A 14,880-nucleotide genomic window follows, 5' to 3' on the forward strand; every position below is an offset into this window, starting at 1 on the left:
TATAAAATAAGAAATGCCAGTTAATGTTTATAATAGTGGATCAGCAGCGGATGAATGTGTGATCATTTTAGCTTTGTAGAACAGAAGAGTTGCACAAAACATTTTTTACCTTTTTGTTGTTAGTTGAGGTTGGAAACGTAGAATAATTTCCTCTGTGGTTAACCTTTACAACAGAACAGTTCTGGTAGCGTGAGACCGTGGTGTGACTCTGCAGTGGAACGTGACGTGGATCCAGGAAATCCTGCACTTTAAGTATAAACACTCACACAGCTGGAGCTGCAGAGCACAGAAGGCTGCAGAGGAGTCCCAACGACTTACAGCTTGAACTCAACAATGTCCTGCTGCTGTTGCTGAAACAAGCATCAAGGTAACACCTCAATGTTTTAGCTTCAGGTTATAATGTTGGTTTAGCTGCTGGATAGTTTAAAACTGACTCACACTGTTGTAATGTGAGACTATCCTGCAAACTCTGTTACTATCTTAGTCACTTTCAACTCGGTTGACATTCCTGCTAAATGTAGATGTTGAAGTTTACAAAAACACTCCGGTTTAGTTTTTACAAAGACCCTGCACCCGGTGTTATAGTATACAGTATATTATTATCCGAAAGAAGGCAACGTGCTTTACAAAAGAAGGTATAGGAAAAGAAAATACTTTAAAACACAAGAATTACATTGAAACATCAGTATGAAGTTTAGTCATGAAAGAACAAATGCAACTTTAAACAGATAAACCCACTGACTCAGAGACGGTAGGCATCAGGGATCATGTGGTGACACAGAAATATTAAACTGTGAGTCATCAGCATACAAATAGGAAGAAAAGTTGTAATACTGTTAAATCTGACCGAGCAGCATCATGCAGATGTTGCATAAATATGGCTCGAGGATAGAGCCTTGAGGTACCCCACATGTGGTCATTGTTTGCTCCGATATGTAATTACTGAATGACACAGAGTGGTTCTGTCCACCACATAACACCAGATATATATCAATGTCCAGAGGCTTCATGTCCTAAACAGTGCGTAGCAACTTCTGGATGAGACCGACCCCTATGGCTGGCATGGCCCGGTTCAGGGAATTTAAATACCCGTTCTGTCGGTCAGCTCCCTCTGAGACGCTCCGGTTGAAAGGACCGCAGGGTAGTGAGAACTGGAACTGGTACCGGTGGTTTTGTTTCCCTCTGTACCACTGAAGCCAGCTCCATGCAGAGCTCCGAAATAATTGCCCTAGGCAATCTAAACCAGCTGATGAGTCATGCATCATCATGTGCAAGCAGGTCAGTAGGATCTCTGAAAAAAATGCTCCCTCTTCCATCAGTGATGTCCTCCAGGTGAACCAAAGCTGTCATCGTTCCACAATAACGCACAACTTTAGCAGCTATTTATGGACATGTGAGACTGTCTCCAGCTTGTCCACCTCAGGACTCAACAAACCAAACCAGTTAGGAGTTAATCTGCTGATTCGACACCGTATAATTCTTGGTGAGAATGAAAGTGGCCCCGTGCAGATGCGGTGCAGATGCAGTGCGGTCGTGCTGCAGAAAGCCACTAACAGTGGGCCAGCCCGGCCCAGCTCTGGCTGCGGGAACGGCGCTCCCGAGACCAGAAGTTTACGTGGGTTCAAGTGCTTTCGTGGAGTTCACGCGAGAATTAGATGATTCTCTTGCATTTTATGCTCCTCAGCGCTCTGACCGATGAGCATTTCCATCTACAGGTGACTGTAGATGGAAATGGAGGTGACTCCATCCGACTGAGGTTGTTTCCATCATTTTCTGAGGTGTGTTCTGTTATTGAGGCTGAATGTGATTCAGTTTCATTGTTCTGGTTTAAACCATAAAAGCTCAAACTCATTGATGGAGTCATATTTCAGTGGAGGTAGGTGAGTTTTAGTTAATTTTTGTAAATGCCAAGCTCTGTGTAAAACATTGCACCCCAAGATTTTTGTGCATAATTACGCTTCGTACATGGGGCCCCTGAGCAATTCTGTCAGCCCTGACATCCAATAAATCCCAGACAGAATTTTTTGATGCTTTGCTGTTAAGACGCTTGTAGTTAAAAACCTCCGGATGGCGTCTTAGTGCTGCTGTGTGGAAAACCTGACTGAAAGTTTTGGAAATATTCTGTTTTGGTAAAGGAGGGAATTTGTTGATGAATAAAATTTTCAATGATGTCCAAGACTGTTCGATTGGAGCTGGGCCAGCATTCACATAGTATTGAGGGATCCAGATTAGGTTTTTCAGAACCATAGGGAAATAAACTGATGGGTTTACTATCTGCAATATTTCAGAGAGAAAAAAACTGGTGGTGGGTTGAAGGACATGAACGATGCCTTTAAGAAATCCTTCAGCAGTTAAAAATAATCTGGATAAATGAGACATTCTTGCATGACAGGAGAGATCACCTAGCTACCATGAAACCAAATGCTGCTGGCTTGGTACCAATAAAGTCACTGCAGAACAAGTTTGTTGAGATTTCAGGAGGTACAGGTGGGGAGGACTAAGCGCACTGCTGGGGCATGTTTCTGGCATCAAAGAAGGTTTTGTTCCAAACTGCATGAGCAAATCTGACTGGCAGAGAGTATATAGCTCACATATTGGGAAAATAATAATAATTTTCCCTGTTTTGGGGAAGAAATTACATAATTAAATGCAGACTGGATTCTGCCTAAACCATTATTAATGATACAGTCTGAGCTCTACCTGCTGGTAGGCCAGCTGACAGATCTGGACTGGGTACAAAATCATCTGAGATGAGCTCCACCCACAGCGTTCTGTAACTAAATTAACATTTATCACATAAAGACATGGTTGATAGACATAGATATTTCTCCTTCTTTCTTCGTCCTTGTTCTCCCTTTCCTCTGCCTCCTTCTCCTCCTATTTGCTCCATGTTTTCAGATTTTTGAGTTATCCTCCTAAGAACATTTTCTAGATGGTACTCCTGCTCTAGAAGGGTTAGTAGGAAGAGTAGTCGTCTTGCAATCGGAAGGTTGTGGGTTCAATTCCAGCTTCCTCCTGCTGTATGTCGATGTGCCCCTGGGCAAGGCACTTAACCTCAAGTTGCCTACCGATCTGCGTATCGGTGTTTGAATGTGTGATTGGGTGAATGTGGCTCTAGTGTGAAGCGCTTTGAGCGATCTGTATGACTGGAAAAGTTCTATATAAGTTCAGTCCGTTTACTTTTTGGTAAACATTTTATCACAATCTGCGTTCCAGTGAAGTTTGGACATTGTTTAAAACCTGAACAAAACCAGAATCCAATGACCTGCTAATTCTGTTCAACCAGCAGCTGAATCCACCATGAAGACCAGATATTAAATGTTCAAACTCATAAACTTTATAGTTTTATTGCTAATATTCCCTCATGTTGAGTTAGATGCAACAAAGCTGGACTGGGTCATGTCCACCACTGTGTTTCATCACCTTTCCTTCTAACACTCAGTCAGCGTTTGGGAACCGAGGACTAAATGTTGGAGCTTTGGAGGAGAAACTATATCCCATTCTTGCTTGATGAACATCTTCAGTTGCTCAACAGCTGTCATATTCTGATCTTCATAATACTCAACACATGTAAAATGGGAGACAGATCTGGACTGCAGGCAAGCCAGTCTAGAACCAGAACTCTGTTAGAACGAAGCCACGCTGGTGGAACATGAGCAGAATGTGGCTTGGCATCGTCTGGCTGAAATAAGCAAGGATGTACCTGAAGATATGTCGAGAATCATTGTTGTTGAACCGTTGGACTATTTGCTGACACAGTTGTTCACAAAGTGGTGAATATCACCCCATCCTTGCTTGTGAACGACTCAGCCTTTCAATGCTCCTTTTAGACCCAATCATGACACTCACCTGTTTCCAGATAACCTGTGAGATTATCCAAACAACATTCTTCAACTTTCCCAGTCTGTTGTTGTCCCAGCAAAATAAATGAATGTTTGCAATAAAGTTGATTAATTTGAACAGTAATTATTTTGTCTTTGTGGTGGTTTCAGTTGCATACAGGATGAACAGGGTTAGCAGGTCATTATATTCTGTCTTTAGGTTTTACACAAGGTCTAATTGGAACTGGGGCTGTAAATCTTTTCATGGGACAACACTGAAGTTTGTTTATTTATTTAAAACAAACAGAGACAGCGCACATTAATAAACATCTTAGTTTATTAATGTTATCTTAGCCGCATTTTCAGCCGTAGTCTCTGGTGCAGGTGACATGAGCACTACAACAGTTCAAATACAATATGTTCCAGTGTATGTTACTGGGTCCTGCCGTAGTGAATGGCCTTTACTCTCCACCTTTAAACTGGACTATATTCTTCTTCCATCTGAATTAATGCGGCCCGAACCATAGCGCGCACCCCCACAGTATGTATATATATCAAAACGGTCTCGAGATGTGTGATATTGCTTTTATTGCTGTTTCGAGTTACCATGGCAACATTATTAGCGAAAAACCATGCCCCAAAAAAAACCCATAGAAATGAATGGAGTCGGGGGAGAAAGGAATCATAAAAATGTATTGTTTTTGAGGCTCTGGTGTGTGGCCATACTTTCACCTAAAAACACAGTTTAGCTTTCAGTTTATAGAGAAATCCCTCATTTTTTAAGAATTGAAAACGGTATGTTGATACCTGCTACAGATTCCCTAAACTTAGACTTCAAGCGCCTCAAAGCTTGCCAGATAATCCCACTGCTACGGTGGAGATGCCAGTTAACTAGAATGTAGGAAGCTGGTTTTTTTTCAGGGGAAATTATTTTTAACTCGTCCTCATGGGCACAAATCTTGCTCTACAGTCACTATTTTCGGTCAGTTTGAAGGACCGGGCCTCTGGTTTCACACAATCTCTTTGTAATTGCTCTAGGTCTCATGGTTTTCCATCAAAACCTTCCCGATCGCCAGGAATCAAAGAATTCCAAAGACCTTTCTCATGTATTTTCAGTGATTGGGGAGTGTTATGTCCCGGGGGCTCAGGTCTCTGGGTTCATGGCTGGATCTGCTCGGGCGTAGACGGCTGCCGGCAGAGCTTATGGGCTCGTTGCTGCAGCTCCCTGGGGCTTCTGCACTGTGGCTGCTGGGTGGTTCCCCTGAAACTCTCCCCTGCTCTTCTCTGTGAGGGTTGTGGTAGTCCCGGCGATGGTTCTCCTGGGGTTCCTGTGCTCTGGGGGGCATTTGGATGTCTATGGCACGGATCTCCTCAGGTCCCAGGTCCAGGGGGGCAGGTCTGTGGCTCCTCACACTCGCTATTGCATATTTTTAAGGAGAAACCTTGTATACACAAGCGCTCTCACACTCAGACCCACAGGTGTTTAGATTCAGGTGTCAACAGATACACAAATGTTCTATATTGAGCAGCATTTACCTCTAAATACATCGTGCATTCATTAGTACCGTGCACTTTTCGGTAAAAAACCTGTTAATATGAACGTTTCTGCAGGTGTAGAAGCAAGCAGGGTGTTATTTTGTATTCGCTTCATCCTTCTTCCTCTCCTCCATTATTTTCTCATTCTCTCCCTTTTTTCTTTTTGCCCCATCTCTCTCTCTTTCGTGCTTCTTTTTTTTCCCTTTCCATATCTGTCTCCGTGTCCGTAACAAGTGAAATAATCCCAAAGCAGTTTCTAATAAAGTTTCTTTTTATAAATATCAAGCAGAGCTTTAAAGCGTTAGCTGTAATGCTCCACTTGTGAAAGTAAATCTGTTGGGCTTTTTCTTGGCACTCAGACAACAATTCTGAGCGCTTCTCTGCCAGAAAGGACTCTGTAAAAAAAGAAAAAGATCAAAACATCCTCTACAAAATAAAAGCCTTCATATGTAACACATCCGATAATTACAGCATTTGTCTTAATAATACTGCTGAGAGTCAATCAGTGATGGAAATGGGTCTACTTTATCCGTTCAAAACAAGGCTTCCTGACTTCAAAATAAAAGCATCAGCATTCCTTAGTTACTTTTGGCATTTTAAGCCTATAATACAATGTGATTTTAGCATAGTTCTCACACATTGGATGCAATCCTACACTTAGCCCAATGCAAGTAGTCAAACAAGAACAGGTCTAGGTGGACATCTTTGCCTTCTACTCTCCATCCTGATGCACAATGGTACTACCTCAGCCTAAGAACCTTTGGCTTTGGTCTGAGAAGCACACATCTAGAGGCAGGCCCTATCTAAATTCCTTCAGAAACTTTCTACTTGTTGTCACCTTTGTTTCAGTAATTTAACTTAACTCAAAAACAGGTTGATCGTGATCCACTGGAAACATACTCAAATTGGTTTGCTTTGTTGCAGAGTTCACACTGACTCCACAAAGCAAGAATAAAAACTTTCTGCAGTTTGAGCCCCATCTTGTGTGATATTATCTTTCACAAAAATGTCTAGGCACTTTTTTCCTTCACTATGTTTCCTCTTCAACTTATTCATGTTCTCCCAAATCCATTTGGAATTGCCTTTTGCTTGACAAAAGAATAGCCTTTGCTTTGCTTATTTCTCTTGCAACCTTTCTCCGAAGTCTAACAAATTTTAATTGATCTGTGGTGAGCTTGGATAAATCACCAGTAAATCACCTCCTATCGATTACTAGCTTTTATTTTTCTTGTAAAAGTATTCTTTACAGCTTTGACTGTGGACAAAAGTGCCTGACAATCCGAAATTGTATCAGAACAGTACAGAATATGGTTCCATCTATTCCTTTATTGCATTTTTAAGTTATTTTGATGCCCCTTAGGTATTGTTAATCGAGTAGCATTTCTTGCTCCAAGACTAAAACACCTTTTAGACAATTTCCTAAGAATAAGCGTTAAATTATGGTCAGATCATGTTAATTATGTTGAAGGTTTTAACAATTCTCTCTGGTTTTTTTGTGAATGTTAAGTCCATCAGTGTTCTAGAGGATTGGCTGATTCTTGTTGACCCCTTAACTAACTGTGTCAGGTCAAAGGTTTTTCTAATTCATTGAAGATGTCATGATTTGATGGTTTTTTGCGTCTTTGTTTGGGTTCAAGATATTCTTATTTCTAGTTTACGTTTTGGATCTTGTTTCTGTTTATTATTTTCCTGGCTGTGCTTTAGTTTCTTATTGTGTTCTAGTTCATGTTCTTCTTGATTAGATTGTGTCCTTGAATTTCTGTTTTGCTCCAGCCACGTGTTCTTCTCTCCGGTCTGTTTGCAATTAGCTTCATTCGGTCCACCATGAGGTGGATCTTCACCTTCATTCCGTCCACCTCATGGCAGAGGAGCACTTTTGCTGCACTTATCTTCCCAATTACAGTTTGATATCACATCTTTATCAAAACAACACTTGTAGTAGAAGGTCAAATTGGTCAAAAATAGTAAAGACATTTGAGCAGGTAGTGTAAAGTTCAGCCCATTGCATTCGAGACCACTTTGTCCACTCAGTCTGAGTGCCACTAATGGTGTCTGGAACAATGGTGTCTGATAACTTTGTTGCTCTCACATTTAATATTACAATTTACATAATTGCTCACATCTATTGTGATAAAAATCATGACCAGCAGTGGATAACTACCACAGGAACCTGGGCCTGGTGGTGGATAACTACCACTGGAACGTGGGCCCGGTGGTGGATAACTACCACTGGAACGTGGGCCCGGTGGTGGATAACTACCACAGGAACCTGGGCCCGGTGGTGGATAACTACCTCTGGAACCTGGGCCCGGTGGTGGATAACTACCTCTGGAACGTGGGCCCGGTGGTGGATAACTACCACTGGAACGTGGGCCCGGTTGTGGATAACTACCACTGGAACCTGGGCCCGGTGGTGGATAACTACCATTGGAACCTTGGCCCGGTGGTGGATAACTACCACTGGAACCTGGGCCCGGTGGTGGATAACTACCACTGGAACCTGGGCCCGGTGGTGGATAACTACCATTGGAACCTTGGCCCGGTGGTGGATAACTACCACTGGAACCTGGGCCCGGTGGTGGATAACTACCACTGGAATCTGGGCCTGGTGGTGGATAACTACCTCTGGAACGTGGGCCCGGTGGTGGATAACTACCATTGGAACCTTGGCCCGGTGGTGGATAACTACCACTGGAACCTGGGCCCGGTGGTGGATAACTACCACTGGAATCTGGGCCTGGTGGTGGATAACTACCACTGGAACCTGGGCCCAGTGGTGGATAACTACCACTGGAATCTGGGCCTGGTGGTGGATAACTACCACTGGAATCTGGGCCTGTTGGTGGATAACTACCTCTGGAACGTGGGCCCGGTGGTGGATAACTGCCAATGGAACCTGGTCCGGTATTTGAAAACATCCCGGTCTCCGTGATCATGGAGACTGTAGATGGGAAAACTTGAATCTTTCTTACGGGGAAGAGATGAGACTTTGAAACATTGTAAAGTAGTCAGTGTACAACTTGTATGACAGTGTAACTCAACACAAAACCGCAGGCAACAAAAGTTATTGCACCCCTAAGTGAAAATGTCTAAACTGTGCCCAAAGTGTAAATATTTTGTGTGGCCTCCATTGTTTCCATCACTGCCTTAATTCTCTGGGCCATGAAGTTCACTAGAGCTTCACAGGTTGCCACTAGTGTCCTCTTCCACTTCTCCATGAGGGCATCATGGTGCTGGTGGATGTCAGAGACCTTGGCCTCCTCCACCTTCTGTTTGAGGATGCCCCACAGATGCTCAGTAGGGTTTAGGTCTGGAGACATGCTTGGCCAGTACAGCACCTTCAACCTCAGGTTTTTTAGCAAGGCAGTGGTCGTCTTGGAGGTGTTTGGGGTTGTTATGTTGGAATACTGCCCTGCCCTGGCTAATTGGCTAACAACTCACCTGTTGTTTTGAGAGGAAAACAAATTCACACAGCTAAACAAGCTGTACACTGACTTCAGTGTTGTCCATTGAAAACATATAATAAAATGTTTACCAAAATGTAGTGGGGTGTACTCACTTGTGAGATACTCCCCTACACTGATAACTGACTTTAGTGTAAGCAGCCAACCTGTAGCTTTAACTGTCTGCTTCACTTCTGTATCCAGAGACGATGTTCGCTGCTGAAACCAAAGCAATTATCAGATCTGTGGGAGCTGAGAAGAATCTCATTTCCAACACCAATTTAAATAAACAAATGGACCTTCTGACTGTAGTTAGAATCAAGAGGGGTCATTTCTGGGAATTTCCTAAGTACAAGAAGATCGATTGCACCTTACCTGATCTCCTGGGTGAGGAGAAGTTTTCACCAGGTGAGTAATTTGAAGCAAACTGACATGAAAACATTAGAATCCGATGTTTTCTTGACATTACCATTTCCTGCCAGACTCTGAGGAGAAGGTCTTGGTGGAGGATTTCCAGACTCGGGTAGAAACTGGTGGGAGCGGCAAACTGGAGGGCGGATATGAAGGTAAGGCTGAAGTCTCAGTCAGCTCTGACATTGTGGATGGTCTGGTTCAGCCCGTTAGCATCAAGATAAAGAAAGTCAACCTTACAGCTGTGAGGAGCAAGTTCAGCGGAAGGTACCGCCTGTTTTACCTCAGTTGTAATATGCTCTGGGTCACAACAGGTTCTAACTGCTTTCTGGTGCTCATGTTCTCCTTCAGGACAATTAATAAACAGACCCTGAAGCTGCTGAAACTGAAGGAAAAAGACAAACTGGCATTCGTTTATGAGACAGTTTACAACACTGGACCTGTGACGATGATCAGGAAGGGAAATCAGCAGGGATGCCTCTCAGCATCGTTTCAAAAAATGGCAAAAATGTGTGTGTCGGTGAGTAAAAAATGCTGAAAGATCATCTGAAGATCTGCCTGCTAAAGCTGAAAGGGGTCATTAATAATAATCTGGTCCTGGCTGTAAGAACACATCTTTGGTTGTTTGCAGCTGGCCAAGAATGCACAGCTTCTCAGCTTCTCTCCTGGATCCAGAATCTCCTCCCTACAGCAGAGTCATTTCAGTTTTTCTGTAGAGATTTATAAACAAAACTTTCTGGGTTTGACTTGTTCTGTCAGGTCACTAAGAAGGAAGACACCACCTTCACTGTGCCAGAAAACTCCACCTTCGCTTTCAGCCTGGTGGAGATCAACCTGGAGGATGGGGAGATGGGTAGGAGCATTTACCATGCTTATCTTCACAGAGCTGTAGATGTTGTTTTGGGTGGTTAATTGTTTCTTCTTGTGTTCTGTAGAAATCCAGTTACAGAGCTGGGATCACAAACGAGGAGGTAGACCTGAGCTTAATTTGATGTTTCTTTTACTGTGTAAAGCCTTGATTTGTGGTCATTAAGGGTCCAAATGCAGGCATGAGACAGGAAAGATCACCATACAGTGGAGTTTTTCATGATGAATCAAAACAACAAACCCACAGAAGTGCAGGTGATAGGATGAGGAAGCAACATGGACGCAAGAAACAGAAGAATCTAACATTAGCTGGGAGAATCCTCAAGAGTCCAGAAAATCACAAGAAATAACCCGAAGCTGCGAGCAGAGGGTTTCAAAGAAGTAGGGCCAGAAACATGAGATGTCAGACCTGAGAATGGCCAGAGGACAGGCCAGTGGCCGATAGGTCACCAGAACGAATAAAGAGTCTTTGGAAGGTGACCCAAAGGCCACTAGATCCAACAAAGAATTTCTGCAAGAAAACAAGCTTGTTTCTTATTATTTGGAGGCCTAAATTGAACGAACACTCTGAGAATGGTCTACAGAACGTGAGCTCCTTCTGGTTCGAAGACCAGATGTTGTTCTGATTTTAAATTGCCGTCATCCTTTCTGTTTGCAGGTCTGACCAGCGACGCCCTAAACTGTGAGATAATGGAACAAGTCCGAGACAGTAAGAACTGGACTTTAACTGTTTATGTGAAAATTGCTCTGTGTCTTCTATCTTTCATCAAATCCTTAAAGATCTCACAGACACTGAGATATCCTGGTAAAATAGAGAAATAAGTCCAAACTTCACAGGTTTGACTCTTTTCCTCACATTAGTTGTTTAGTTTTTTCTAAAACTGAGGAACATTTATGCCTAAGTTGTCTTGTTATCCCAATAAATGTTTAATTTATCAGACTGAAGGTTTATTAGAGGAAACCAGTCAAACTGTTCTTATATGCAGGGATTGAGATGAAGGAAAGTCTTCTGATGCCGCTTGAAGGTCTTCCTGAGTCGACTCGTGGTGATCTGCTGAAAAGCCTCAGAGAGGTTCTAAAGGAAGAAGATGCTCTGAGTGAACTGGAGGAGACAGTAAGAACTCCTTAGAACAGAAGCATCTCTAAGTGCAGCAGCATCATGTCCCACACAAATCTCCATCACATCTTCTCAGTCTGGATCAGTTTCTAACCTCCAGACTGTAATTATTCTGGTCTGGATCAGTGGATCATTATCTTCTTCCTCATTCTCTTCATCTCAGCTGGATCAGAGCAGCAAGGGGTCCTATGAGTGTCCTCAGTCTGTGGCTGTCTCTTCCTTCATGGACCTCCTGGACAAGTCCAAGGTGTCCACACAGGTGAAGGATGCAGTTCTCCTGCTGGTCAGTGCCATGGAGGGTGAGTCAGCTGAAACGTTAATGCTCTTCTTTGATCAGAATAAGCACAGAAGCTTTAGCTTTAAGTTGTTTTCAGATCTGAAGCTGCAGAAAGTCTCTGATGTTTGTCTGTCCTTATCTGGAGACATCTATGATGTAACATCTATCTGTGTAGATTCAAAGAACTCTGAATTTTCCTTACTGAAAATCTTCTTGTTCCTGCAGCTCTGCCAGAGGAAATGCTGCGACCTCTAACCTCTTGTGGACCTGAGATTCTAACAGTCCTCAGCCAGCTGGTTCGTCCACTCTCACTCAGAAACTTTCACGTTTCACCAAAGCATCTCACAGTTTTTACCTCACTGACCTGGACATAAAAACTACAGATCAGATCATGTTGAATGAATTTAAATTCAAACAGAACCAAACATGAAACCATCACCATTTAGAAAAACCACCATGTTTGTTTTAGTTATTGAATGAATCATAAAACAAATAAGAGTCAAGATTCATTATTGTCATTGTGTCACCATAAGGAAATATATTTCACAACGGTTAAATTCCTGATATAGTTATCTGGACGCTGAGGATCAGTGTCCCCCAGCAAGACCAGAAAACCAGGAGAGATTCATTGATGGATGCCAGCAGGTGGTGGGAGAAGATCTGAGCTGTAGAAACGGACAAGTCATCAAAACATGAGAAGAACATGGTGGGCAATAGCACCACAGTAGGCATGGCCACCTTTACGACATAGTTGTGGTCCTCATGTTGGAGGAAGACTCAGGAGACATCCCAGAGAGATGACCACTGATGGTCTTTGGGAGGTGCAGGAGAAAGACCAATCTGGGTCCTGAAGCAGTGACGATAGAAGGTCTCCAATAAGCTCAGAGCAGTGGTGGCAGACGATGTTAGAAATCACAGAATGACCATTAATGCGGCTCCTCTAATGTTTCAATCAAATCTCAGGAGAACATCTGTAGCCTCAATCATTTGGACTTTCCACAAGAGTCTTTAACAGGTTCTGCAGTGGCCTTCACTGGTTCCTGTATTTTACTCTGCATTAGCTGTCAGTGTAGAACAAACCCATTTATGGTTAGAAACTTTTGGAAGAACATGTTCCTCCACTGTACTGTAGATGTGGAGTGCACTGGTTGAACTGGTCACTGTATTTAGAATGAAGTTGTGCTGAATCTGGTTCTGGTTAGAAATGAGACATTGTCCAGATGTTTTCAGTAATGTGCTGTCCATTGGCCGACAAACTGCTTACCTTCTGAGAGGAACACCAAGAGAGTGAAGACCCTCAGCATGTTTTGCTTTGTTTGTGGTGCGAAAGCTAAACTATCTAAGGGTTAGCAGGCTGTCTGTTCAGCTGGTGTGAACATACCTCTCAGCCTGAGGCCAGTTATTTGTTCTGTGTTGCGTTCTAAAGTTGTGAAAACTTGATTTAAAGTGTGGTTTTTATCACGGATCGGCCATAACGCGCCGTCAACGCTCATATGCATATCGATCTTTATTAATGGTATTTCAAGGTACAAGACTGACTTCAAGAAGTGGTGAACTAGCCTTTGTTAGCTACAGCTGCTAACGCTTGATGCTAGCACCAATAAAGTCAGATGTTTACACCTGACTCATCGCCATCTAATGAGTCTGTAGACGTTCCTCGTCGCCATGTTAGTACTCCATCTCCCCATGTGTTGGCTGGTTAAAACTTTAATAATCAACTGTCCAGAAAAGTTTTAAGTTTCTTATCTACAAAATAAGATTTGCTTAAATATTATATTACCAAATGAGGACAGCTAATTAAACAATAAGAATCATTTATTTAGCACATTGTTGTTTCATTCAACAAATCATCCTTTATAATATTTTATTAAAATAAGGTTTTATCTGCTCTTCTGATCTTGGATTGTGATTGGTTGTTTGGAGGTATACCAACTATTGTTTTTAATTAGTTCTAAGACCAACCTAACCTCATTTCCAGGTTCCTCAAGATAAACATTGGTTCTCAAACATAGATAAAACTGAATGGTAATATTGCATCGTTTTATTGGTTATGGTTTTAACATTGGCCCATTTCCCTTGTTCCTTCATTTGAACATAGTTTATTAGTTTCTTTATTCCTTCATTTTGCTTAGTAGTTTAGTTGAACTGTTTTAGTCTAGTAAAGAGTTTGTTAACTGTAATATGTTTAACTTGGAGTTTGATTATTTTTGTATTTGTCTATTTCCTCTATTTTGGAGAGTAATTGCTGTGAATTTATTCCAGAGTGTTCAGTTTTCTGTTCAGTAATGCCAGTGCTCAAATCACTCTTTCATCTACTATTCTAATACCATGTGTTAGAACAACACACATGTGTCTGTGTTGGGCATGTGTTCCCAGGACCATACTTGACAGACCCAATGGTTATTTAATTAAATATTAACTGATAGAAGCATCCTGATTGCACAACAACCACGCATCTATGTGTGTCTTCAGGTGGAAAGCCTGAAGGACGAAGGTGAAGCCTGTCTCCCAGAGTCTCCACCCGTCCCCCTGCAGCAGGATGGGGAGCTGCACTGGGCAGCTAAGCTGCTCTGCTCCTGTGATGAGACGCTAACAGAACTAGGTGAGATTTTGGACCAACCACCTGAGGTTCTGCTGGAGGTTCTGGCTCTGACTGTGTTGGGAGTCCACATGCTGCAGCCCAGAGAGTAAAGCTGGTTCTACTGATTAAGGTTTTACAGTGAAGACTTTTTAAATAAGGCAAATATTCAGTTAATAACGGGCAACTTCCTGTTCATATTTCTGTCACAGTGCCACCGTCTGTCAGAAAGGTTAAACGGCACTAAAAGCTACGTTTCTGTAGTTTCTATTCATTTTCTACAAAGACAGAAACAGATTTTGTGTATTTGTTATGCAATGAATGAAACCTGGATTTGAATGAAAATAAAAATATTTTCTGTCTCCTCTAGATGATTATTAAAGGCATTAAAATATGGAACATCTTCACTGATTAACTTCTTCATGAAGAGTTAAGAAACAGTTTCATTTAGTAAACATAAACCAGAGTATAAATACCTCAGATCGATATGAATATAAAATTTAAACTAAACACACACCATTTAAAAATGTTAAATAATCTTTAAACAATGAAAAGCATGAATGAATCCTTTAATTCTTAGTGGGGATTTCACTACAATAATCTGTTTATCGCATCTACACAAGAACACAGAAGGATTGTCCTGGATGGTCCTCTATATTAAAACACCATTAGTGTCATCATGTTCTTTATAACAGTGCAGACCAGATGCAGCTGAACAACAAGGATACCTGCTGGTGAAAGGTGAGAAGCTGCAGAACCAGATGTTTTACACTGAGGTGTGGAATTGGACTCTAGATGGCTTTAGGTGCGCTCTCTGTGGTTACACACTT

At 42.2% G+C, this 14,880-nt stretch overlaps 1 protein-coding gene across 1 annotated transcript; it reads left to right on the forward strand.

Annotated features, from left to right (window-relative positions):
• The first annotated feature begins 249 nt into the window (after nucleotides 1–249).
• Nucleotides 250–14,251, forward strand: LOC124872136. The gene is made up of 11 exons (XM_047371852.1): nucleotides 250–367; nucleotides 9,005–9,208; nucleotides 9,283–9,478; nucleotides 9,563–9,731; nucleotides 9,971–10,064; nucleotides 10,147–10,182; nucleotides 10,737–10,787; nucleotides 11,065–11,192; nucleotides 11,359–11,494; nucleotides 11,698–11,768; nucleotides 13,945–14,251. Exons 2-11 carry the CDS (start codon nucleotides 9,010–9,012, stop codon nucleotides 14,161–14,163), a joined length of 1,299 nt encoding a protein of 432 aa, XP_047227808.1. The 5' UTR covers nucleotides 250–367; nucleotides 9,005–9,009; the 3' UTR covers nucleotides 14,164–14,251.
• Nucleotides 14,252–14,880: the final 629 nt, after the last annotated feature.

Source organism: Girardinichthys multiradiatus, chromosome 8, assembly GCF_021462225.1.
Source record: "Girardinichthys multiradiatus isolate DD_20200921_A chromosome 8, DD_fGirMul_XY1, whole genome shotgun sequence".
NCBI classification, from domain to species: Eukaryota; Metazoa; Chordata; class Actinopteri; order Cyprinodontiformes; family Goodeidae; genus Girardinichthys; species Girardinichthys multiradiatus.

What these genes read in the sequence shown, in the direction of transcription:
- LOC124872136 (XM_047371852.1), top strand. Translation starts at nt 9,010, where the DNA reads ATGTTCGCTGCTGAAACCAAAGCAATTATCAGATCTGTGGGAGCTGAG. An exon ending in TGAGGAGAAGTTTTCACCAG is followed by an intron (nt 9,209 to 9,282) that starts GTGAGTAATTTG and finishes ATTTCCTGCCAG; the next exon opens with ACTCTGAGGAGAAGGTCTTG. An exon ending in TAACAGTCCTCAGCCAGCTG is followed by an intron (nt 11,769 to 13,944) that starts GTTCGTCCACTC and finishes GTGTGTCTTCAG; the next exon opens with GTGGAAAGCCTGAAGGACGA.